The following is a 27,018-nucleotide window of genomic DNA, read 5'->3' on the forward strand; positions in this document are numbered from 1 at the left end:
TTAATATATATTATGGTTGATGATGGACTATACATTTATAAAATCAGATGACATTCATTTGTCTTCTCTTTTGCTCCAAAATCTCTTCCGCATTGTCCTTTCTATTCCAGTTGATCAGAATCTCCTCCGTATTGTCCTTGCTATTCCAGTTGATCAGAATCTCCTCCGCATTGTCCTTTCTATTCCAGTTGATCAGAATCTCCTCCACATTGTCCTTTCTATTCCAGTTGATCAGAATCTCCTCCACATTGTCCTTTCTATTCCAGTTGATCAGAATCTCCTCCACATTGTCCTTTCTATTCCAGTTGATCAGAATCTCCTCCACATTGTCCTTTCTATTCCAGTTGGTCAGAATCTCCTCCACATTGTCCTTTCTATTCCAGTTGATCAGAATCTCCTCCACATTGTCCTTTCTATTCCAGTTGATCAGAATCTCCTCCGCATTGTCCTTTCTATTCCAGTTTGTCAGAATCTCCTCCACATTGTCCTTTCTATTCCAGTTGGTCAGAATCTCCTCCACATTGTCCTTTCTATTCCAGTTTGTCAGAATCTCCTCCACATTGTCCTTTCTATTCCAGTTGATCAGAATCTCCTCCACATTGTCCTTTCTATTCCAGTTGATCAGAATCTCCTCCGCATTGTCCTTTCTATTCCAGTTTGTCAGAATCTCCAGTGAGCTGCTGCTTGATAAATGAACAAGGAGACAAAAACATCTGAAATAAATAAGACACATTTTATCATCCCATTTTGTCAAAAGTAGCGGTCTCTAAACTGAGAGTCTCGTTTCAGTCGGTCTCCGTCCACTTGATTAGAGGAAGACCCATCAGTACACTTGTCTCTCCGTGTGCTTCATACCGCATGTGTCTGTCCTAAACGCTGCACCATCAGGGAAATAGGGTGCTGTTTAGGACGTGGGCTGAAACTACTTCCATCCCCAAGTCTTCTGGATCAGGGATAGACGCCATGATAGTAGTCCATGGGGTAACACAGTTCACCAGTCCGCCGAGAGAATATCTAGAAGTTCAGAAGCAAGCTTTTCTTATTGAACGAGTTCGGGTAATCGCTCTCTGTTTCAGTTTTGTTTTCTTTACGTTTGGTGCGTCCCGAATGAACACACCCAGGCCTCTCTTGTCTGTCTGTGCAGTCCTAGACGGTTTTTTCTTTGGGGGGGGGGGGTTGGTTTAGTTGTTGAATCCGTTGTGTTGGACGGTGAGGAACTGAAGACGGAGACTCTGAATGCTGCTCACTATCCTCCTCTGGTGGCCAATTAGAGACACACCGATACGCCTGATGTCCCTGAGGACAAGAGATACAGACACTATATGAGTCAGGTTAACTGTTTAGAGGGGATACAGACACTATATGAGTCAGGTTAACTGTTTAGAGGAGATTCAGACACTATATGAGTCAGGTTAACTGTTTAGAGGGGATACAGACACTATATGAGTCAGGTTAACTGTTTAGAGGAGATACAGACACTATATGAGTTAGGTTAACTGTTTAGAGGAGATACAGACACTATATGAGTCAGGTTAGAGGAGATACAGACACTATATGAGTCAGGTTAGAGGAGATACAGACACTATATGAGTCAGGTTAACTGTTTAGAGGAGATACAGACACTATATGAGTCAGGTTAACTGTTTAGAGGGGATACAGACACTATATGAGTCAGGTTAACTGTTTAGAGGAGATACAGACACTATATGAGTCAGGTTAACTGTTTAGAGGGGATACAGACACTATATGAGTCAGGTTAACTGTTTAGAGGAGATACAGACACTATATGAGTCAGGTTAACTGTTTAGAGGAGATACAGACACTATATGAGTCAGGTTAACTGTTTAGAGGAGATACAGACACTATATGAGTCAGGTTAACTGTTTAGAGGAGATACAGACACTATATGAGTCAGGTTAACTGTTTAGAGGAGATACAGACACTATATGAGTCAGGTTAACTGTTTAGAGGAGATACAGACACTATATGAGTCAGGTTAACTGTTTAGGTTAACTGTTTAGAGGGGATACAGACACTATATGAGTCAGGTTAACTGTTTAGAGGAGATACAGACACTATATGAGTTAGGTTAGAGGAGATACAGACACTATATGAGTTAGGTTAACTGTTTAGAGGAGATACAGACACTATATGAGTCAGGTTAACTGTTTAGAGGAGATACAGACACTATATGAGTCAGGTTAACTGTTTAGAGGAGATACAGACACTATATGAGTCAGGTTAACTGTTTAGAGGAGATACAGACACTATATGAGTCAGGTTAACTGTTTAGGTTAACTGTTTAGAGGGGATACAGACACTATATGAGTCAGGTTAACTGTTTAGAGGGGATACAGACACTATATGAGTCAGGTTAACTGTTTAGAGGAGATACAGACACTATATGAGTCAGGTTAACTGTTTAGAGGGGATACAGACACTATATGAGTCAGGTTAACTGTTTAGAGGAGGTACAGACACTATATGAGATATGAGTCAGGTTAACTGTTTAGAGGGGATACAGACACTATATGAGTCAGGTTAACTGTTTAGAGGAGAGACAGACACTATATGAGTCAGGTTAACTGTTTAGAGGAGATACAGACACTATATGAGTCAGGTTAACTGTTTAGAGGAGATACAGACACTATATGAGTCAGGTTAACTGTTTAGAGGAGATACAGACACTATATGAGTCAGGTTAACTGTTTAGGTTAACTGTTTAGAGGGGATACAGACACTATATGAGTCAGGTTAACTGTTTAGAGGAGGTACAGGGTGATGTTGGTGAGGGGCAGGGTGATGTTGGTGAGGGGCAGGGTGATGTTCGTGAGGGGCTGGGCAGGGTGATGCTGGTGAGGGGCAGGGTGATGTTGGTGAGGGGCAGGGTGATGCTGGTGAGGGGCAGGGTGATGTTGGTGAGGGGCAGGGTGATGTTGGTGAGGGGCTGGGCAGGGTGATGTTGGTGAGGGGCTGGGCAGGGTGATGTTGGTGAGGGGCTGGGCAGGGTGATGTTGGTGAGGGGCAGGGTGATGCTGGTGAGGGGCAGGGTGATGTTGGTGAGGGGCTGGGCAGGGTGATGCTGGTGAGGGGCAGGGTGATGTTGGTGAGGGGCTGGGTGATGTTGGTGAGGGGCAGGGTGATGTTGGTGAGGGGCAGGGTGATGCTGGTGAGGGGCAGGGTGATGTTGGTAAGGGGCTGGGCAGGGTGATGTTGGTGAGGGGCAGGGTGATGTTGGTGAGGGGCAGGGTGATGTTGGTGAGGGGCAGGGTGATGTTGGTGAGGGGCTGGGCAGGGTGATGTTGGTGATGTTGGTGAGGGGCAGGGTGATGTTGGTGAGGGGCAGGGTGATGCTGGTGAGGGGCAGGGTGATGTTGGTGAGGGGCTGGGCAGGGTGATGTTGGTGAGGGGCTGGGTGATGTTGGTGAGGGGGCAGGGTGATGTTGGTGAGGGGCTGGGCAGGGTGATGTTGGTGAGGGGCTGGGTGATGTTGGTGAGGGGCAGGGTGATGTTGGTGAGGGGCAGGGTGATGTTGGTGAGGGGCTGGGTGATGTTGGTGAGGGGCAGGGTGATGTTGGTGAGGGGCAGGGTGATGTTGGTGAGGGGCTGGGCAGGGTGATGTTGGTGAGGGGCTGGGTGATGTTGGTGAGGGGCAGGGTGATGTTGGTGAGGGGCAGGGTGATGTTGGTGAGGGGCTGAGCAGGGTGATGTTGGTGAGGGGCAGGGTGATGTTGGTGAGGGGCTGGGTGATGTTGGTGAGGGGCTGGGTGATGTTGGTGAGGGGCAGGGTGATGTTGGTGAGGGGCTGAGCAGGGTGATGTTGTGGGTGTTGGTGAGGGGCAGGGTGATGTTGGTGAGGGGCTGGGCAGGGTGATGTTGGTGAGGGGCAGGGTGATGTTGGTGAGGGGCAGGGTGAGGGGCTGAGCAGGGTGATGTTGTGGGTGTTGGTGAGGGGCTGAGCAGGGTGATATTGGTGAGGGGCAGGGTGATGTTGGTGAGAGGCTGAGCAGGGTGATGTTGTGGGTGTTGGTGAGGGGCAGGGTGATGTTGGTGAGAGGCTGAGCAGGGTGATGTTGTGGGTGTTGGTGAGGGGCATTAGTATGTGGGGGGGCTTTATATTGTAAAAAATAAAATCAAAACAAATAAATAAGATGAATTCAATAATACACAGTAGATTGAAGTTATATTGACTAAATAAATCATCTCTGGTCAGAATGTAGAGACCAGGCTGCTATTGGTGAAGCATCCGGTATCTCCTGATCTACTCACTCTATACTCATGGTGGAGACAGAATCCAGGGTGGTGAATCCTGCTGACAGGAACTGGTTCTTGTATTGGCTCATCTTGATGGAGTCCAGCCAATCACCGATGGAGATAAACGGAGGGTAGTCCGGCATGTCCTCCAGTGATTCTGGGAAACTGAGTCGATTACAGAGAGAAAGTAAATAGGGAGATGTGAGAGAGAGAGAGAGAGAGACTGAGCTGGTGAAGCCAAAACGCTTGTGTTAATACCTCCTAACAGGGCAGCCAACATGCTTATGTTACTAGCTGCTAACAGCGCAGAAAAAACGGCAAACAAAATACACAAATAATAATAATCAAAAACTATAAACAAGAAATCTTGAATGGGATATGAGCCCAGTGGAGAATCGCTCTCAAACATAGTCCTTCAAGCCGCGTTTCTTCTACAAGTCAAAGGGGAAGCTTGTCGACCCGTTTCACCTCTAAAAACAACACCGGTCCATGAAGAAGCAGTACCAGGACAATGGGTCCTGTCCCAGGATAAAAAGACCTGGGTCCCCAGGTGTGTCCCAGGATAAAGAGACCTGGGCCCCCAGGTGTGTCCCAGGATAAAGAGACCTCTTCCACTGTCATTGTGGAGACTCTCTCCATGCAGACACATTGTTGTTGTTTTTTTGTTGGTTGTGGTAGTTGTGGCTTTTTGGTTGTTTGCTTTGGCACCCTTCAACACCCTGCATTATTACATTTATGCATGCAAGCACTCACTTATACTACTGATTACACACACACCATTGTTAATTACTTAGTTTACTTTATTTAACCTCTACGGGCTAGGGGGCAGTATTGAGAATTTTGAAAAAAATATGTGCCCATTTTTAACTGCCTCCTACACCAACTCAGAAGCTAGGATATGCATATTATTAACACATTCGGATAGAAAACACTCTGAATTTTCTAAAACAGTTTGAATGGTGTCTGTAAGTATAACAAAACTCATATTGCAGGCAAAAACCTGAGAAAAATAGATTAAAAAAAATGAGAATTTTGTGGCTGTACTATTTAGAGTCATTGTTTATTAGATACCATAGTGAGAAAGGATTCAGTTCGCAACTCCTACGGCTTCCACTAGATGTCAGCGATCTTTATAAAGTTGTTTGAAGCTTCTATGATTAACAGGGAGCAAATTAGAATGCAGTGAAGTTGACGTCCCTGGGATGTCGTCACTTCCATTATTGCCTGCACCTGCGCAATCATGAGACACGAGACACGAGACATTTTTCAAAAACGTATTTCTAGACATAGGAGAGGTCGGGTTGAAACATTACTGATGTTTCACGTTAAAAATGGCTCTAAAGATTGATGCTAAACAACGTTTGACATGTTTGAACGAACGTAAATAGATTATTTTTGTAACTTTTTTAACTTTTCGCCGTGACTTCACACACCCCCCCGCGCTACTTTTTAATAGCCACCGAAGCGCTAACAACATGGAACAACTTGGAGTTATTTGGACATCAATTATGAACTTTGTCAAAAGAAACCACATTTGTTGTGGACCTGGGATTCCTGGAAGTGCCAATGGATGAAGATAATCAAAGGTAATGGATTATTGACGATAGTATTATTGATATTACATGGTTACAAGATGATGCTAACCTATATAGCCTAGCCTATTGTTCTTAGCACAGCACCCGGTTTATTGCAACTTGTGATTTCCCAGTAAAGTTATTTTGAAATCTGGCAAGACAGTAGCATTTACGAAATGTTAAACTATAATTATTTGAATGACAATATTATAATTTACCAATGTTTTCGAATAGTAATTTTGAAAATTGTAACGTTGTTCACCGGAAGCAGTTCAGAGAAGAAAAAAATCTGAATTTCACCGCTACTGTAAAATGCTGTTTTTGGATATAAATATGAACTTGATGGAACAAAAAATGCATGTATTGCATAACATAATGTCCTAGGAGTGTCATCTGATGGAGATTGTCAAAGGTTGGTGCATAATTTTAGCTGGTTTCTGCTTTTGGTGACGCCTGACCTTGAATTGAAAATGGATGTTTGTACTTTTGTGGCTATGTACTGTCCTAACATAATCTAACTTTATGCTTTTGCCGTAAAGCCTCTTTGAAAATCGAACAATGTGGTTAGATTAAGGAGATGTTTATCTTTTAAATGGTGTAAAATAGTTGATTGTTTGAGAAATTGAAATTATTAGATTTTTGATGTTTTGAATTTCCAGCCTTGCTATCAATCCCGTCTCAGGGTTCATTGCTAACCCGTAGCCCTTAATAAATATATATTTTGATACTCCTTGTCTCCACGTTGTCTCCCTTTCGTTGCGAACTCTGAGCCGGTTCGTAACACCAACTAACTGACGACCATTAAACCGGTCAATACATTTTTCCAAAACAGTAAAATGATGTGAAAAACAGAAAATACTATAGATGGAACAGCCATGTTTCACTAAGAGTTTTAATGGAAAGATTAAACAAATACCCAGATTATGGGCTAACAGTCTAAAGACTACAGTCTACTACTGAACAATCAACTCCTGTAATGAAGCAGCTAAGAAAAAAAAGTCATTTTCAAACATTTTCCAAAATGCAATTAGTGAGAAAACATCGTTCTAAACAGCACATCTAACGAGAGAGATTCCAGACGTGACAGAGATTAAAATCTCCATTAGAAACTAATGGATCTAATAGCAACAACCAGGATGGGTTGATAATATGACCAGGATGGGTTGATAATATGACCAGGATGGGTTGATAATATAACCAGGATGGGTTGATACTATAACCAGGATGGGTTGATATTATGACCAGGATGGGTTGATACTATAACCAGGATGGGTTGATAATATGACCAGGATGGGTTGATAATATGACCAGGATGGGTTGATAATATAACCAGGATGGGTTGATAATATAACCAGGATGGGTTGATAATATGACCAGGATGGGTTGATAATATGACCAGGATGGGTTGATAATATAACCAGGATGGGTTGATAATATAACCAGGATGGGTTGATAATATAACCAGGATGGGTTGATAATATAACCAGGATGGGTTGATAATATAACCAGGATGGGTTGATAATATGACCAGGATGGGTTGATAATATAACCAGGATGGGTTGATAATATGACCAGGATGGGTTGATAATATGACCAGGATGGGTTGATAATATAACCAGGATGGGTTGATAATATGACCAGGATAAGTTGATAATATGACCAGGATGGGTTGACAATATAACCAGGATGGGTTCATAATATAACCAGGATGGGTTGATAATATAACCAGGATGGGTCGATAATAAGACTAGGATGGGTTGATAATATGACCAGGATGGGTTGATAATATGACCAGGATGGGTTGATACTATAACCAGGATGGGTTGATATTATGACCAGGGTGGGTTGATAATATGACCAGGATAGGTTGATAATATGACCAGGATGGGTTGATAATATAACCAGGATGGGTTGATAATATGACCAGGATAGGTTGATAATATGACCAGGATGGGTTGATAATATGACCAGGATGGGTTGATAATATGACCAGGATGGGTTGATAATATGACCAGGATAAGTTGATAATATGACCAGGATGGGTTGATACTATAACCAGGATGGGTTGATATTATGACCAGGGTGGGTTGATAATATGACCAGGATGGGTTGATAATATGACCAGGATGGGTTGATAATATGACCAGGATAAGTTGATAATATGACCAGGATGGGTTGACAATATAACCAGGATGGGTTCATAATATAACCAGGATGGGTTGATAATACAACCAGGACGGGTTGATAATATAACCAGGATGGGTTGTTAATATGACCAGGATGGGTTGATAATATAACCAGGATGGGTTGATAATATAACCAGGATGGGTCGATAATAAGACTAGGATGGGTTGATAATAGGACCAGGATGGGTTGATAATATGACCAGGATGGGTTGTTAATAAGATTAGGATGGGTTGATAATATGACCAGGATGGGTTGATAATATGACCAGGATGGGTTGATAATATGACCAGGATGGGTTGTTAATAAGACTAGGATGGGTTGTTAATAAGACTAGGATGGGTTGATAATATGACCAGGATGGGTTGATAATATGACCAGGATGGGTTGATAATATGACCAGGATGGGTTGATAATATAACCAGGATGGGTTGATAATATAACCAGGATGGGTTGATAATATGACCAGGATGGGTTGATAATATGACCAGGATGGGTTGATAATATGACCAGGATGGGTTGATAATATGACCAGGATGGGTTGATAATATGACCAGGATGGGTTGATAATATGACCAGGATGGGATGATAATAACCAGGATGGGTTGATAATATAACTAGGATGGGTTGATAATATGACCAGGATGGGATGATAATAACCAGGATGGGTTGATAATATAACCAGGATGGGTTGATAATATAACCAGGATGGGTTGATAATATAACCAGGATGGGTTGATAATATAACCAGGATGGGTTGATAATATGACCAGGATGGGTTGATAATATGACCAGGATGGGTTAACATTTTTTAACCAGGATGGGTTGATAATATGACCAGGATGGGTTGATAATATGACCAGGATGGGTTGATAATAAGATTAGGATGGGTTGATAATATAACCAGGATGGGTTGATAATATGACCAGGATGGGTTGATAATATGACCAGGATGGGTTGATAATATGACCAGGATGGGTTGATAATATAACCAGGATGGGTTGATAATATGACCAGGATGGGTTGATAATATGACCAGGATGGGATGATAATATGACCAGGATTGTGCCTTTGGCTTCTGGACAACGAAAGAAAGTTGATATGAAAACCAATAGAACTGTCACGCCCTTGGTTGTCTATGGTGTTTAGGTCAGAGCATGACTAGGGGGGTGTTCTAGTCATTCTATTTCTATGTTGGTGGTTTTGTATGGTTCCCAATTAGAGGCAGCTGGTAATCGTTGCCTCTAATTGGGGATCATATTTAGGAAGCCCTTTCTCCCACCTGCATTTGTGGGCTATTGTTTTGTGTATGTGCTTGTTGCGCCAGTTAAGTCACGTTTCGTCCTTCATCACGACCGTGACGAGAACAGGAGAGAAATGCTGGGTTATACCACGAGGAAGTCTTTACATAATAACTACCTCTTTATGTTTGTATGGATTGATATTGGCCAGGCTACTCTGAAGCTAGACATGCCTTATTAATTGAACTGAAGTATAAATGTTTTCAAGGTTTCAAACAATTATACTGCCTCAAGATCCCATTACAGCCTTCGCACACGAACGGCGAATGGGAAGCGTCCTTTAATTCCCAGTGGAGGAATACAAACTACTGGCTCTTTTCAACTCGCGGTTTTATTTAGAACGGTTATTTGCTGACCAATGACTGGGCTGACCAATGACTGGGCTGACCAGAGACTGGGCCGACCAGAGACTGGGCCGACCAATGACTGGGCTGACCAATAACTGGGCTGACCAATGACTGGGCTGACCAATGACTGGGCTGACCAGTGACTGGGCCGACCAATGACTGGGCCGACCAGAGACTGGGCTGACCAATGACTGGGCTGACCAGAGACTGGGCTGACCAATGACTGGGCTGACCAGAGACTGGGCCGACCAATGACTGGGCTGACCAATAACTGGGCTGACCAATGACTGGGCTGACCAATGACTGGGCTGACCAATGACTGGGTTGACCAATGACTGGGCTGACCAACGACTGGGCTGACCAATGACTGGGCTGACCAATGACTGGGTTGACCAATGACTGGGTTGACCAATGACTGGGCTGACCAACGACTGGGCTGACCAATGACTGGGCTGACCAATGACTGGGTTGACCAATGACTGGGTTGACCAATGACTGGGCTGACCAACGACTGGGCTGACCAATGACTGGGCTGACCAATGACTGGGCTGACCAATGACTGAGCTGACCAATGACTGGGCTGACCAGAGACTGGGCTGACCAATGACTGGGCTGACCAATGACTGAGCTGACCAATGACTGGGCTGACCAGAGACTGGGCTGACCAGAGACTGGGCTGACCAACGACTGGGCTGACCAACGACTGGGCTGACCAACGACTGAGCTGACCAATGACTGAGCTGACCAATGACTGGGCTGACCAGAGACTGGGCTGACCAATGACTGGGCTGACCAATGACTGGGCTGACCAATGACTGGGCTGACCAATGACTGAGCTGACCAATGACTGGGCTGACCAGAGACTGGGCTGACCAATGACTGGGCCGACCAATGACTGGGCCGACCAATGACTGGGCCGACCAATGACTGGGCCGACCAATGACTGGGCCGACCAATGACTAGGCTGACCAATGACTGGGCTGACCAATGACTGGGCCGACCAATGACTGGGCCGACCAATGACTGGGCCGACCAATGACTGGGCCGACCAGTGACTGGGCCGACCAGTGACTGGGCCGACCAGTAACTGGGCCGACCAATGACTGGGCCGACCAATAACTGGGCCGACCAATGACTGGGCCGACCAATGACTAGGCCGACGAGTGACTGGGCCGACCAATGAGTGGGCCGACCAATGAGTGGGCCGACCAATGAGTGGGCCGACCAATGACTGAGCTGACCAATGACTGGGCTGACCAGTGACTGGGCTGACCAGTGACTAGGCTGACCAATGACTGGGCTGACCAATGACTGAGCTGACCAATGACTGGGCCGACCAATGACTGGGCTATTCTGCTCCTCTAACTAGACTATGTACTGTATTCTGTTCCTCTAACTAGACTATGTACTGTATTATGTTCCTCTATCTAGACTATGTACTGTATTCTGTTCCTCTAACTAGACTATGTACTGTATTATGTTCCTCTATCTAGACTATGTACTGTATTCTGTTCCTCTATCTAGACTATGTACTGTATTCTGTTCCTCTAACTAGACTATGTACTGTATTCTGTGCCTCTAACGAGACTATGTACTGTATTCTGTTCCTCTAACTAGACTTTTGATTTGGATAGAAAACACCCTAAAGTTTCTAAAACTGTTTGAATGGTGTCTGTGAGTATAACAGAACTCATATGGCAGGCCAAAACCTGAGAAGATTCTATACAGGAAGTGCCCTCTCTGACCATTTCTTGGCCTTCTATAGCCTCTTTATGGAAAACAGAGGATCTCTGCTGTAACGTGACATTTTCTAAGGCTCCCATAGGCTCTCAGAAGGCGCCAGAACGGGGAATGATGACTCTGCAGTCCCTGGCTGAAAAACAGTAGCGTATTTGGATAGTGGTCGATCTGAGAACAATGAAACGGGCGTGCGCATGCACGTGAAGAGTCCATTTTACATTTTCAGTCTTTGAACGAAAACAACGTCTCCTGGTCGGAATATTATCGCTATTTTACGAGAAAAATCGCATAAAAATAGATTTTAAACAGCGTTTGACATGCTTCGAAGTACGGTAATGGAATATTTTGAATTTTTTTGTCACGATATGCGCCGGCGCGTCACCCTTCGGATAGTGTCATGAACGCAAGAACAAAACGCCGCTATTTGGATATAACTATGGATTATTTGGAACCAAAACAACATTGGGTGTAAAGTAGAAGTCCTGGGAGTGCATTCTGACGAAGAACAGCAAAGGTAATCCAATTTTTCTTATAGTAAATCTGAGTTTGGGGAGGGCCAAACTTGGTGGGTGTCAAAATAGTTAGCCATGATGGCCGGGCTATCTACTCAGAATATTGCAAAATGTGCTTTCACCGAAAAGCTATTTTAAAATCTGACACAGCGATTGCATAAAGGAGTTCTGTATCTATAATTCTTAAAATAATTGTTATGTTTTTTGTGAACGTTTATCGTGAGTAATTTAGTAAATTCACCGGAAGTTTCGGTGGGAATGCTAGTTCTGAACGTCACATGCTAATGTAAAAAGCTGGTTTTTGATATAAATATGAACTTGATTGAACAAAACATGCATGTATTGTATAACATAATGTCCTAGGAGTGTCATCTGATGAAGATTATGAAAGGTTAGTGCTGCATTTAGCTGTGGTTTGGGTTTATGTGACATTATATGCTAGCTTGAAAAATGGGTGTGTGATTATTTCTGGCTGGGTACTCTGCTGACATAATCTAATGTTTTGCTTTCGTTGTAAAGCCTTTTTGAAATCGGACAATGTGGTTAGATAAAGGAGAGTCTTGTCTTTAAAATGGTGTAAAATAGTCATATGTTTGAAAAATTGAAGTTTTGGGATTTTTGAGGAGTTTGTAATTCGCGCCACGCCCATCATTGGATATTGGAGCAGGTGTTCCGCTAGCGGAACGTCTAGATGTAAGAAATTAAGATCAGGGGTTAGGGTCAGAGGTTAGGGGAAAGGGTTAGGCTCAGCTGTCAGGGTAAGATGTTAGGGGTCAGGGTCAGAGGTTATGGGTAAGGGTCAGGGGTAAGGGTCAGAGGTTAGGGTCAAGGGTTAGGGTCAGAGGTTAGGGTCAAGGGTTAAGGGTAAGGTTCAGAGGTTAGGGACAAGGGTTAGGGTCAGAGGTTAGGGTCAAGGGTCAGGGGTAAGGGTCAGAGGTTAGGGTCAAGGGTAGGGTCAGAGGTTAGGGTCAAGGGTAAGGGTCAGAGGTTAGGGTCAAGGTAAGGGTAATATGTTAGGGTCAGGGTTTACCTGTTGTCCACCAGTGTCAGTAGACTAGTGGGGTTCCTGATGAGTTTATCCAGGAAGGAGACCAGGCTGTTGAAGTGAGGTCTCTGCCCTCTCTCCTTCTGCCAGCAGTGGAGCATCAACTGGTGGAGAACCCCAGGACAGCCCATGGGGACAGGGAGACGGTATCCCTCCTCTATAGACAGGATCACCTGTAATATAGAACCACAGGACAGCCCGTGGGGACAGGGAGACGGTATCCCTCCTCTATAGACAGGATCACCTGTAATATAGAACCACAGGACAGCCCATGGGGACAGGGAGACGATATCCCTCCTCTATAGACAGGATCACCTGTAATATAGAACCACAGGACAGCCCATGGGGACAGGGAGACGGTATCCCTCCTCTATAGACAGGATCGCCTGTAATATAGAACCACAGGACAGCCCATGGGGACAGGGAGACGGTATCCCTCCTCTATAGACAGGATCGCCTGTAATATAGAACCACAGGACAGCCCATGGGGACAGGGAGACAGTATCCCTCCTCTATAGACAGGACCACCTGTAATATAGAACCACAGGACAGCCCATGGGGACAGGGAGACGGTATCCCTCCTCTATAGACAGGATCACCTGTAATATAGAGCCACAGGACAGCCCATGGGGACAGGGAGACGGTATCCCTCCTCTATAGACAGGATCACCTGTAATATAGAACCACAGGACAGCCCATGGGGACAGGGAGACGGTATCCCTCCTCTATAGACAGGATCGCCTGTAATATAGAGCCACAGGACAGCCCATGGGGACAGGGAGACGGTATCCCTCCTCTATAGACAGGATCACCTGTAATATAGAACCACAGGACAGCCCATGGGGACAGGGAGACGATATCCCTCCTCTATAGACAGGATCGGTCAGATCCTCTCAGAGGGACGAGGGGTCCATTTGGGATTTGGCCAAAAACACCATAACTCACATCCTGATTGGACAAGAGGGAATAACAGAACATTATAACTCCCATCCTGATTGGACAAGAGGGAATAACAGAACATTAGAACTCACATCCTGATTGGACAAGAGGGAATAACAGAACATTAGAACTCACATCCTGATTGGACAAGAGGGAATAACAGAACATTAGAACTCCCATCCTGATTGGACAAGAGGGAATAACAGAACATTATAACTCCCATCCTGATTGGACAAGAGGGAATAACAGAACATTAGAACTCACATCCTGATTGGACAAGAGGGAATAACAGAACATTAGAACTCCCATCCTGATTGGACAAGAGGGAATAACAGAACATTATAACTCACATCCTGATTGGACAAGAGGGAATAACAGAACATTATAACTCACATCCTGATTGGACATCTCCCAGTAAGGTCTCTCCCCGTACGACATCACTTCCCACATGACGATGCCGTAGCTCCAGACGTCGGAGGCTGAAGAGAACTTCCTGTAGGTGATGGCCTCGGGAGCTGTCCAACGGATCGGGATCTTACCCCCCTGGACGGAGGACAGAAATAAAACCTGGGTCTCAAACAGCAACTATACAGAGCACTTCTATTAACCAGGACCCTATGGACTGAAGTTAAACACCTATATAGGACACTTCTATTAACCAGGACCCTATGGACTGAAGTTAAACACCTATATAGTACACTTCTATTAACCAGGGCCCTATGGACTGAAGTTAAACACCTATATAGGACACTTCTATTAACCAGGACCCTATGGACTGAAGTTAAACACCTATATAGGACACTTCTATTAACCAGGACCCTATGGACTGAAGTTAAACACCTATATAGGACACTTCTATTAACCAGGACCCTATGGACTGAAGTTAAACACCGATATAGTACACTTCTATTAACCAGGACCCTATGGACTGAAGTTAAACACCTTACACACACACACACACACACACACACACACACACACACACACACACACACACACACACACACACACACACACACACACACACACACACACACACACACACACACACACACACTCCTTACCATGGTGTTAAATGCAGGCTCAGGGTGGTCCTCTAGGACTCTGGACGGGCTGAAGTCAGACACCTTACACACCAGACCCTCATCCACCAGGACGTTGCGTGCAGACAGGTCACGGTGCACGTAGCCCATGTCAGACAGGTAGGTCATCCCTGACGCCACGCCATGCAGCATCCCCACCAGCTGGACCACTGTGAAGTGGCCATCATGGTGCTAGAGGGAGGGAGGGAGGGAGGGAGGGAGGGAGGGAGAGAGAGGACGAACTTCATACATGACATAGAGTAACATGCAGCTGGAGAGGGAGAGAGAGAGAGAGACAGAGAGAGAGAGAGAGAGAGAGACAGAGAGAGAGAGACAGAGAGAGAGAGAGAGAGAGAGAGAGAGAGAGAGAGACAGAGAGAGAGACAGAGAGAGAGAGAGAGAGAGAGGTCAAACTTCCTACATAACATAGAGTAATCCGTTTATATAGGAGTCACTCTCACCCTCAGAAAAGAGTCCAGGGATCCGTTCTCCATGTATTCCACCACGATCATCACAGGTGTGCCTGGTGGAAAAGAAAAACACACAATCATTACTTAATAACCCGTCTGAAACCACCTCTGAAAAACCGTTAATTACAGTGTTCCACAAGGCTCAGTGCTGGACCCACACTACAGTTGACTTTAATGCTGCTTGTTATTTGTCCCATGTTCTAGACTACGCTGCTACGCTGATCCATACAGGAGGATTCCCTTACTCTTGGTGACCACTCCTTCCAGCCGTACGATGTTGGGGTGGTCAAACTGACCCATGATGGAGGCCTCTCTGAGGAAGTCTCTTCTCTGGCGCTCCGCGTAGCCCCCCTTCAGGGTCTTAATGGCTACTGGGATGTCCTTCTCACCTGGGGTACGCAGACGCCCGCTGCACACCTCCCCAAGCTCACCTGGAAGAGGACAGGTACACGCACGCACGCACGCACGCACACACACACAGACACAGACACACACACACATTTCCTAATGCCTCTCATTCACCTGTGTTGGAAGCCAGTGATGACCAGCTACAGTGATGACTAGCTACAGTGATGACCAGCTACTGTGATGACCAGCTACAGTGATGACCAGCTACAGTGATGACTAGCTACAGTGATGACCAGCTACAGTGATGACCAGCTACAGTGATGACCAGCTACAGTGATGACTAGCTACAGTGATGACTAGCTACACATAGACACAGTGATGACCAGCTACACGTAGACACAGTGATGACTAGCTACAGTGATGACTAGCTACAGTGATGACCAGCTACAGTGATGACTAGCTACAGTGATGACCAGCTACAGTGATGACCAGCTACAGTGATGACTAGCTACAGTGATGACCAGCTACAGTGATGACTAGCTACAGTGATGACCAGCTACACGTAGACACAGTGATGACCAGCTACACATAGACACAGTGATGACTAGCTACAGTGATGACCAGCTACACATAGACACAGTGATGACTAGCTACAGTGATGACTAGCTACAGTGATGACCAGCTACAGTGATGACCAGCTACAGTGATGACCAGCTACAGTGATGACTAGCTACAGTGATGACCAGCTACAGTGATGACCAGCTACAGTGATGACTAGCTACAGTGATGACTAGCTACACATAGACACAGTGATGACCAGCTACACGTAGACACAGTGATGACTAGCTACAGTGATGACTAGCTACAGTGATGACCAGCTACAGTGATGACCAGCTACAGTGATGACTAGCTACAGTGATGACCAGCTACAGTGATGACCAGCTACAGTGATGACTAGCTACAGTGATGACCAGCTACAGTGATGACTAGCTACAGTGATGACCAGCTACACGTAGACACAGTGATGACCAGCTACACATAGACACAGTGATGACCAGCTACAGTGATGACCAGCTACACATAGACACAGTGATGACTAGCTACAGTGATGACCAGCTACACATAAACACAGTGATGACTAGCTACAGTGATGACTAGCTACAGTGATGACCAGCTACAGTGATGACTAGCTACAGTGATGACCAGCTACACGTAGACACAGTGATGACCAGCTACACATAGACACAGTGATGACTAGCTACAGTGATGACCAGCTACAGTGATGACCAGCTACAGTGATGACTAGCTACAGTGATGACCAGCTACACATAGACACAGTGATGACTAGCTACAGTGATGACTAGCTACAGTGATGACCAGCTACACATAGACACTGTGATGACTAGCTACAGTGATGACCAGCTACAGTGATGACCAGCTACAGTGATGACTAGCTACAGTGATGACCAGCTACAGTGATGACCAGCTACAGTGATGACTAGCTACAGTGATGACCAGCTACAGTGATGACCAGCTACAGTGATGACTAGCTACAGTGATGACCAGCTACAGTGATGACCAGCTACTGTGATGACTAGCTACAGTGATGACCAGCTACAGTGATGACTAGCTACAGTGATGACTAGCTACAGTGATGACTAGCTACACGTAGACACAGTGATGACTAGCTACAGTGATGACTAGCTACAGTGATGACCAGCTACAGTGATGACCAGCTACAGTGATGACCAGCTACAGTGATGACCAGCTACACGTAGACACAGTGTCCAGCAGATGGCAGTCACGTTACTGAAAACACCAGGATAGGGACTGGGGGGAAACCCTCAATGACGTTCCACTGCAGGGAAAAACCCTCACTGCTGGGGGGAACCATCACTGCTGAGGGAAACCCTCACTGCTGGGTGGAACCCTCACTGCTGGGGGAAACCCTCACTGCTGGGGGAAACCCTCACTGCGCGGGGGAACCCTCACTGCTGGGGGGAAACCCTCAATAACATTCCACTGCTGAGGGAAACCCTCACTGCTGGGGGAAACCCTCACTAACATTCCACTGCTGGGGGGTAACCCTCACTGCTGGGGGAAACCCTCACTAACATTCCACTGCTGGGGGGAAACCCTCAATAACATTCCACTGCTGGGGGAAACCCTCACTAACATTCCACTGCTGGGGGAAACCCTCAATAACATTCCACTGCTGGGGGAAACCCTCAATAACATTCCACTGCTGGGGGAAACCCTCAATAACATTCCACTGCTGGGGGAAACCCTCACTAACATTCCACTGCTGGGGGAAACCCTCAATAACATTCCACTGCTGGGGGAAACCCTCAATAACATTCCACTGCTGGGGGAAACCCTCAATAACATTCCACTGCTGGGGGAAACCCTCAATAACATTCTACTGCTGGGGGAAACCCTCAATAACATTCCACTGCTGGGGGAAACCCTCACTGCTGGGGGAAACCCTCACTGCTGAGGGAAACCCTCACTGCTGGGGGGAAACCCTCAATAACATTCCACTGCTGGGGGAAACCCTCAATAACATTCCACTGCTGGGGGAAACCCTCAATAACATTCCACTGCTGGGGGGAAACCCTCAATAACATTCCACTGCTGGGGGAAACCCTCAATAACATTCTACTGCTGGGGGAAACCCTCAATAACATTCCACTGCTGGGGGAAACCCTCAATGACATTCCACTGCTGGGGGAAACCCTCACTGCTGGGGGAAACCCTCACTGCTGAGGGAAACCCTCACTGCTGGGGGAAACCCTCAATAACATTCCACTGCTGGGGGAAACCCTCAATAACATTCCACTGCTGGGGGAAACCCTCAATAACATTCCACTGCTGGGGGAAACCCTCAATAACATTCCACTGCTGGGGGGGAAACCCTCAATAACATTCTACTGCTGGGGGAAACCCTCAATGACATTCCACTGCTGGGGGGGAAACCCTCCTATATAACTACTGTCTATACACACCATCCTATATAACTACTGTCTATATACACCATCCTATATAACTACTGTCCATACACACCATCTTATATAACTACTGTCTATACACACCATCCTGTATAACTACTGTCTATACACACCATCCTATATAACTACTGTCTATACACACCATCCTATATAACTACTGTCTATACTGTCTATACACACCATCCTATATAACCACTGTCCATACACACCATCCTATATAACTACTGTCTATACACACCATCCTTATAACTACTGTCTATACACACCATCCTATATAACTACTGTCTATACTGTCTATACACACCATCCTATATAACTACTGTCTATATACACCATCCTATATAACTACTGTCTATACACACCATCCTATATAACTACTGTCTATACACACCATCCTATATAACTACTGTCTATACACACCATCCTATATAACTACTGTCTATACACACCATCCTATATAACTACTGTCTATACACACCATCCTATATAACTACTGTCTATACACACCATCCTATATAACTACAGTGTGCATGTGTGTGTGTGTCTTTGTGTGTGGGTGTGTGCTTGCTTGCATGTGTGTGTGTGTGTGTGTGTCTGTGTGTGTGGGTGTGTGCTTGCGTGTGTGCGTTTGCGTGTGCGTGTGCGTGCGTGCATGTGCGTGCGTGTGTGTCTCTGTGTGTGTGTGTGTGTGTGTGTGTCTCTGTGTGTGTGTGTGTGTGTGTGTGTGTGTGTGCTTGCTTGCATGTGCGTGCGTGTGTGTGTCTCTGTGTGTGTGTGTGTGTGTGTGTGTGTGTGTCTCTATGTGTGGGTGTGTGCTTGCTTGCATGTGTGTGTGTGTGTGTGTCTGTGTGTGTGGGTGTGTGCTTGCTTGCGTGTGTGCGTTTGCGTGTGCGTGCGTGCGTGTGTGTGTGTGTGTCTCTGTGTGTGTGTGTGTGTGTGTGTGTGTGTGCTTGCTTGCATGTGCATGCGTGTGTGTGTCTCTGTGTGTGTGTGTGTGTGTGTGTGTGTGTGTGTGTGTGTGTGTGTGTGTGTGTGTGTGTGTGTGCTTGCTTGCATGTGCGTGCGTGCGTGTGTGTGTCTCTGTGTGTGTGTGTGTGTGTGTGCGCGTGCGTGCGTCTCAGTACCTGCTCCTATCACCCTCTCGATGCGTATTCTAGAAGGATCTATCTCCGTGGTGAACTGGTGGACAGCCTGTGTTGGGTCTTCGTCCGGATCCACATACGTCTTGATACCAGGGACAGGAAGCACGTTCTGAAAGCGATCCCTCCTCTTATCGTCTGACTTCCTCTTAGCCTTGATGAAACTCTGACACCTGGACCAGGAGAGAGACACAGTGGACGACGTCAGGAAGAGCTTCCTGTCTGGCTACATTACAGACACAGTGGACGACATCAGGTAGAGCTTCCTGTCTGGCTACATTACAGACACGGTGGACGACGTCAGGAAGAGCTTCCTGTCTGGCTACATTACAGACACATGGCAGGAAGAGCTTCCTGTCTGGCTACATTACAGACACAGTGGACGACATCAGAAGAGCTTCCTGTCTGACTACATTACAGACACACGGCAGGAAGAGCTTCCTGTCTGGCTACATTACAGACACAGTGGACGATGTCAGGTAGAGCTTCCTGTCTGGCTACATTACAGACGCAGTGGACGACGTCAGGTAGAGCTTCCTGTCTGGCTACATTACAGACACACGTCAGGAAGAGCTTCCTGTCTGGCTACATTACAGACACACGGCAGGAAGAGCTTCCTGTCTGGCTACATTACACACACACGGCAGGAAGAGCTTCCTGTCTGGCTACATTACAGACACAGTGGACGACGTCAGGAAGAGCTTCCTGTCTGGCTACATTACAGACACACGGCAGGAAGAGCTTCCTGTCTGGCTACATTACAGACACACGGCAGGAAGAGCTTCCTGTCTGGCTACATTACAGACACACGGCAGGAAGAGCTTCCTGTCTGGCTACATTACAGACACAGTGGACGACGTCAGGTAGAGCTTCCTGTCTGGCTACATTACAGACACGTCAGGAAGAGGGGACCTTCCTGTCTGACTACATTATAGACACATGTCAGGTAGAGGTTCCTGTCTGACTACACGTCAGGTAGAGGTTTCTGTCTGACTACACGTCAGGTAGAGGTTTCTGTCTGACTACACATCAGGTAGAGGTTTCTGTCTGACTACACGCCAGGTAGAGGATCCTCTCTGACTACACATCAGGTAGAGGTTTATGTCTGACTACACGCCAGGTAGAAAGAGGTTCCTGTCTGACTACACGTTAGGTAGAGGTTCCTGTCTGACTACACGCCAGGTAGAGGTTTCTGTCTGACTACACGCCAGGTAGAAAGAGGTTCCTGTCTGACTACACGTTAGGTAGAGGTTTCTGTCTGACTACACGCCAGGTAGAAAGAGGTTCCTGTCTGACTACACGTTAGGCAGAGGTTCCTGTCTGACTACACGCCAGGTAGAGAGAGGTCCCTGTCTGACTACACGTCAGGTAGAGGTTCCTGTCTGACTACACGTTAGGTAGAGGTTCCTGTCTGACTACACATTAGGTAGAGGTTCCTGTCTGACTACACATTAGGTAGAGGTTCCTGTCTGACTACACGCCAGGTAGAAAGAGGTTCCTGTCTGACTACACGTTAGGCAGAGGTTCCTGTCTGACGACACGTCAGGTAGAGGTTCCTGTCTGACTACACGTCAGGTAGAGGTTCCTGTCTGACTACACGTCAGGTAGAGAGAGGTTCCTGTCTGACTACACGTCAGGTAGATAGAGGTTCCTGTCTGACTACACGTCAGGTAGAGAGAGGTTTCTGTCTGACTACACGTCAGGTAGAGGTTCCTGTCTGACTACACGTCAGGTAGAGGTTCCTGTCTGACTACATGCCAGGTAGAGGTTCCTGTCTGACTCCACATCAGGTAGAGGTTCCTGTCTGACTACACGTCAGGTAGAGGTTCCTGTCTGACTACACGCCAGGTAGAGGTTCCTGTCTGACTACACGCCAGGTAGAGGTTCCTATCTGACTACACGCCAGGTAGAGGTTCCTGTCTGACTACACGCCAGGTAGAGGTTCCTGTCTGACTACACGTCAGATAGAGGTTCCTGTCTGACTATACGCCAGGTAGAGGTTCCTGTCTGACTACACGTCAGGTAGAGGTTCCTGTCTGACTACACGCCAGGTAGAGGTTCCTGTCTGACTACACGCCAGGTAGAGGTTCCTGTCTGACTACACATCAGGTAGAGGTTCCTGTCTGACTACACGTCAGGTAGAGAGGGGTTCCTGTCTGACTACACGCCAGGTAGAGAGGTTCCTGTCTGACTACACGCAAGGTAGAGGATCCTGTCTGACTACACGCCAGGTAGAGGATCCTGTCTGATTTTACGTTAGGTAGAGGTTCCTGCCTTACTACAAATCAGGTAGAGGATCCTGTCTGACTACACGTCAGGTAGAGGTTCCTGTCTGACTACACGCCAGGTAGAGGTTCCTGTCTGACTACACGTCAGGTAGAGGTTCCTGTCTGACTACACGTCAGGTAGAGAGAGGTTCCTGTCTGACTACACGTCAGGTAGAGAGAGGTTCCTGTCTGACTACACGTCAGGTAGAGAGAGGTTCCTGTCTGACTACACGTCAGGTAGAGAGAGGTTCCTGTCTGACTACACGTCAGGTAGAGAGAGGTTCCTGTCTGACTACACGTCAGGTAGAGGGTCCTGTCTGACTACACGTCAGGTAGAGAGAGGTCCCTGTCTGACTACACGTCAGGTAGAGGTTCCTGTCTGACTACACATCAGGTAGAGGTCCCTGTCTGACTACATGTCAGGTAGAGGTTCCTGTCTGACTACACGTCAGGTAGAGGTTCCTGTCTGACTACCTGTCAGGTAGAGGTTCTTGTCTGACTACACGCCAGGTAGAGGTTCCTGTCTGACTACACGTCAGGTAGAGAGAGGTTCCTGTCTGACTACACGCCAGGTAGAGGTTCCTGTCTGACTACACATCAGGTAGAGGTTCCTGTCTGACTACACGTCAGGTAGAGAGAGGTTCTTGTCTGACTACACGCCAGGTAGAGGTTCCTGTCTGACTACACGCCAGGTAGAGCTTCCTGTCTGACTACACGCCAGGTAGAGGTTCCTGTCTGACTACACGTCAGGTAGAGAGAGGTTCCTGTCTGACTACACGCCAGGTAGAGCTTCCTGTCTGACTACACGCCAGGTAGAGGTTCCTGTCTGACTACACGTCAGGTAGAGGTTCCTGTCTGACTACACGTCAGGTAGAGGTTCCTGTCTGACTACACGTCAGGTAGAGGTTCCTGTCTGACTACACGTCAGGTAGAGGTTCCTGTCTGACTACACGTCAGTCAGAGGTTCCTGTCTGACTACAAGTCAGGTAGAGGTTCCTGTCTGACTACACGCCAGGTAGAGGTTCCTGTCTGACTACACGCCAGGTAGAGAGAGGTTCCTGTCTGACTACACGTCAGGTAGAGAGAGGTTCCTGTCTGACTACAAGCCAGGTAGAGGTTCCTGTCTGACTACACGCCAGGTAGAGAGAGGTTCCTGTCTGACTACATGCCAGGTAGAGAGAGGTCCTGTCTGACTACATGTCAGGTAGAGGTTCCTGTCTGACTACACGTCAGGTAGAGGTTCCTGTCTGACTACATGTCAGGTAGAGGTTCTTGTCTGACTACACGCCAGGTAGAGGTTCCTGTCTGACTACACGTCAGGTAGAGAGAGGTTCCTGTCTGACTACACGCCAGGTAGAGGTTCCTGTCTGACTACACATCAGGTAGAGGTTCCTGTCTGACTACACGTCAGGTAGAGAGAGGTTCTTGTCTGACTACACGCCAGGTAGAGGTTCCTGTCTGACTACACGCCAGGTAGAGCTTCCTGTCTGACTACACGCCAGGTAGAGCTTCCTGTCTGACTACACGCCAGGTAGAGGTTCCTGTCTGACTACACGTCAGGTAGAGAGAGGTTCCTGTCTGACTACACGCCAGGTAGAGCTTCCTGTCTGACTACACGCCAGGTAGAGGTTCCTGTCTGACTACACGCCAGGTAGAGGTTCCTGTCTGACTACACGCCAGGTAGAGCTTCCTGTCTGACTACACGCCAGGTAGAGCTTCCTGTCTGACTACACGCCAGGTAGAGGTTCCTGTCTGACTACACGTCAGGTAGAGAGAGGTTCCTGTCTGACTTCACGCCAGGTAGAGAGAGGTTCCTGTCTGACTACACGCCAGGTAGAGCTTCCTGTCTGACTACACGCCAGGTAGAGGTTCCTGTCTGACTACACGCCAGGTAGAGGTTCCTGTCTGACTACAAGCCAGGTAGAGAGAGGTTCCTGTCTGACTACACGTCAGGTAGATAGAGATTCCTGTCTGACTACACGTCAGGTAGAGAGAGGTTTCTGTCTGACTACACGTCAGGTAGAGGTTCCTGTCTGACTACACGTCAGGTAGAGGTTCCTGTCTGACTACACGCCAGGTAGAGGTTCCTGTCTGACTCCACATCAGGTAGAGGTTCCTGTCTGACTACACGTCAGGTAGAGGTTCCTATCTGACTACACGCCAGGTAGAGGTTCCTGTCTGACTACACGTCAGATAGAGGTTCCTGTCTGACTACACGCCAGGTAGAGGTTCCTATCTGACTACACGCCAGGTAGAGGTTCCTGTCTGACTACACGTCAGATAGAGGTTCCTGTCTGACTACACGCCAGGTAGAGGTTCCTATCTGACTACACGCCAGGTAGAGGTTCCTGTCTGACTACACGTCAGGTAGAGAGGGGTTCCTGTCTGACTACACGCCAGGTAGAGAGGTTCCTGTCTGACTACATGCAAGGTAGAGGATCCTGTCTGACTACACGCCAGGTAGAGGATCCTGCCTGACTATACGTTAGGTAGAGGTTCCTGCCTGACTACACATCAGGTAGAGGATCCTGTCTGACTACACGTCAGGTAGAGGTTCCTGTCTGACTACACGCCAGGTAGAGGTTCCTGTCTGACTACACATCAGGTAGAGGTTCCTGTCTGACTACACGTCAGGTAGAGAGAGGTTCCTGTCTGACTACACGTCAGGTAGAGAGAGGTTCCTGTCTGACTACACGTCAGGTAGAGAGTCCTGTCTGACTACACGTCAGGTAGAGAGAGGTCCCTGTCTGACTACACGTCAGGTAGAGGTTCCTGTCTGACTACACGTCAGGTAGAGGTTCCTGTCTGACTACATGTCAGGTAGAGGTTCCTGTCTGACTACACGTCAGGTAGAGGTTCCTGTCTGACTACACGTCAGGTAGAGGTTCTTGTCTGACTACACGCCAGGTAGAGGTTCCTGTCTGACTACACGTCAGGTAAAGAGAGGTTCCTGTCTGACTACACGCCAGGTAGAGGTTCCTGTCTGACTACACATCAGGTAGAGGTTCCTGTCTGACTACACGTCAGGTAGAGAGAGGTTCTTGTCTGACTACACGCCAGGTAGAGGTTCCTGTCTGACTACACGCCAGGTAGAGCTTCCTGTCTGACTACACGCCAGGTAGAGCTTCCTGTCTGACTACACGCCAGGTAGAGGTTCCTGTCTGACTACACGTCAGGTAGAGAGAGGTTCCTGTCTGACTACACGCCAGGTAGAGAGAGAGATCCTGTCTGACTACACGCCAGGTAGAGCTTCCTGTCTGACTACACGTCAGGTAGAGGTTCCTGTCTGACTACACGTCAGGTAGAGGTTCCTGTCTGACTACACGCCAGGTAGAGAGAGGTTCCTATCTGACTACACATCAGGTAGAGAGAGGTTCCTGTCTGACTACACGCCAGGTAGAGGTTCCTGTCTGACTACACGTCAGGTAGAGAGGTTCCTGTCTGACTACACGTCAGGTAGAGAGAGGTCCTGTCTGACTACACGCCAGGTAGAGGTTCCTGTCTGACTACACGTCAGATAGAGAGAGGTTCAGAGTCTGACTACACGCCAGGTAGAGGTTCCTGTCTGACTACACATCAGGTAGAGAGAGGTTCCTGTCTGACTACACATCAGGTAGAGAGAGGTTCCTGTCTGACTACACATCAGGTAGAGAGAGGTTCCTGTCTGACTACACGCCAGGTAGAGGTTCCTGTCTGACTACACGCCAGGTAGAGGTTCCTGTCTGACTACACGCCAGGCAGAGGTTCTCATCCTCTGTAGTAGCCCAGTCCCAATCTGAACCTCCTGTCAGTGTCCATACACTCTCTGTCTGTCAGTATTAGCTACAGATAGATCGGGGAGTAACCAATGAGAGGAGACAACCAGACAGCCAGCAGCAGGAATGCAAGCTGGGTAATTAGGCATAAAAGTGGCCCAGCCAATGGGAAAATGAGAAGGACAGCTTGGCGGATGTGGGGGGGGGTGTCCATTAAAACCTGCCTGGTTGAACCGATTTGAACTGAATCACACTCAGAGATAATGAGAGGAGAGGGGGAGAGAGGAGAGAGAGGAGAGGGAGGAGAGAGGAGAGAGAGAGGAGAGAGAGGGGGAGGGAGGGGGAGGGACAGGGAGAGAGAGGGGGAGAGAGAGGAGAGAGAGGGGGAGGGAGGAGAGAGAGGGGGAGGGAGGAGAGAGAGGGGGAGGGAGGGACAGGGAGAGGAGTGGTGGGGGGGAGAGAGAGAGAGAGGAGAAAGAGAGGAGAGAGAGGAGAGAGAGAGAGAGAGGAGAGGGAGGAGAGAGGAGAGAGAGAGGAGAGAGAGGGGGAGGGAGGGGAGGGGCAGGGAGAGGAGTGGTGGGGGAGAGAGAGAGAGAGGAGAAAGAGAGAGAGGAGAGAGAGAGGAGAGAGAGAGAGGAGAGAGAGGGGGAGGGAGGAGTGGTGGGGGAGAGAGAGAGAAGTGGTGGGGGAGAGAGAGAGAGAGGAGAGAGAGAGGAGAGAGACACAAACAGACCCCACAGAGCCCCAGGACAGCAACACAATTAGACACCAACCAAATCATGAGAAAACAAAAAGATAATTAGTTGACACATTGGAAAGAATTAACAAAAAAAACAGAGCAAACTAGAATGCTATTTGGCCCTAAACAGAGAGAACACAGTGGCAGAATACCTGACCACTGTGACTGACCCAAACTTAAGGAAAGCTTTGAATATGTACAGACTCAGTGAGCATAGCCTTGCTATTGAGAAAGGTCGCTGTAGGCAGACCTGGTTCTCAAGAGAAGACAGGCTATGTGCAACACTGCCCCACAAAATGAGGTGGAAACTGAGC

At 47.4% G+C, this 27,018-nt stretch overlaps 1 protein-coding gene across 3 annotated transcripts in view; it reads right to left on the bottom strand.

The window, feature by feature from the left end:
* Window positions 1-266: 266 nt before the first annotated feature.
* The window catches only part of LOC115183904 (ephrin type-A receptor 6), a 32,842-nt gene continuing 6,090 nt past the window's right edge, over window positions 267-27,018 (bottom strand). Inside the window, exons 4-12 of one of the 3 annotated variants that reach the window (XM_029744878.1) lie at window positions 19,929-20,116; window positions 15,694-15,879; window positions 15,440-15,501; window positions 14,961-15,170; window positions 14,290-14,439; window positions 12,954-13,130; window positions 10,941-10,971; window positions 4,270-4,411; window positions 267-1,296 (exon numbers count right to left, since the gene is read on the bottom strand). In XM_029744878.1, coding sequence (XP_029600738.1) covers window positions 1,182-1,296; window positions 4,270-4,411; window positions 10,941-10,971; window positions 12,954-13,130; window positions 14,290-14,439; window positions 14,961-15,170; window positions 15,440-15,501; window positions 15,694-15,879; window positions 19,929-20,116 — 1,261 coding nt within the window. In that variant the 3' untranslated portion in view covers window positions 267-1,181. Of the gene's footprint in view, window positions 1,297-4,269; window positions 4,412-10,940; window positions 10,972-12,953; window positions 13,131-13,504; window positions 13,770-14,289; window positions 14,440-14,960; window positions 15,171-15,439; window positions 15,502-15,693; window positions 15,880-19,928; window positions 20,117-27,018 lie in introns of those variants that run through there. The other 2 variants (XM_029744877.1, XM_029744876.1) reach the window with 2 other exon arrangements.

Source organism: Salmo trutta, unplaced genomic scaffold, assembly GCF_901001165.1.
Source record: "Salmo trutta unplaced genomic scaffold, fSalTru1.1, whole genome shotgun sequence".
NCBI lineage: Eukaryota > Metazoa > Chordata > Actinopteri > Salmoniformes > Salmonidae > Salmo > Salmo trutta.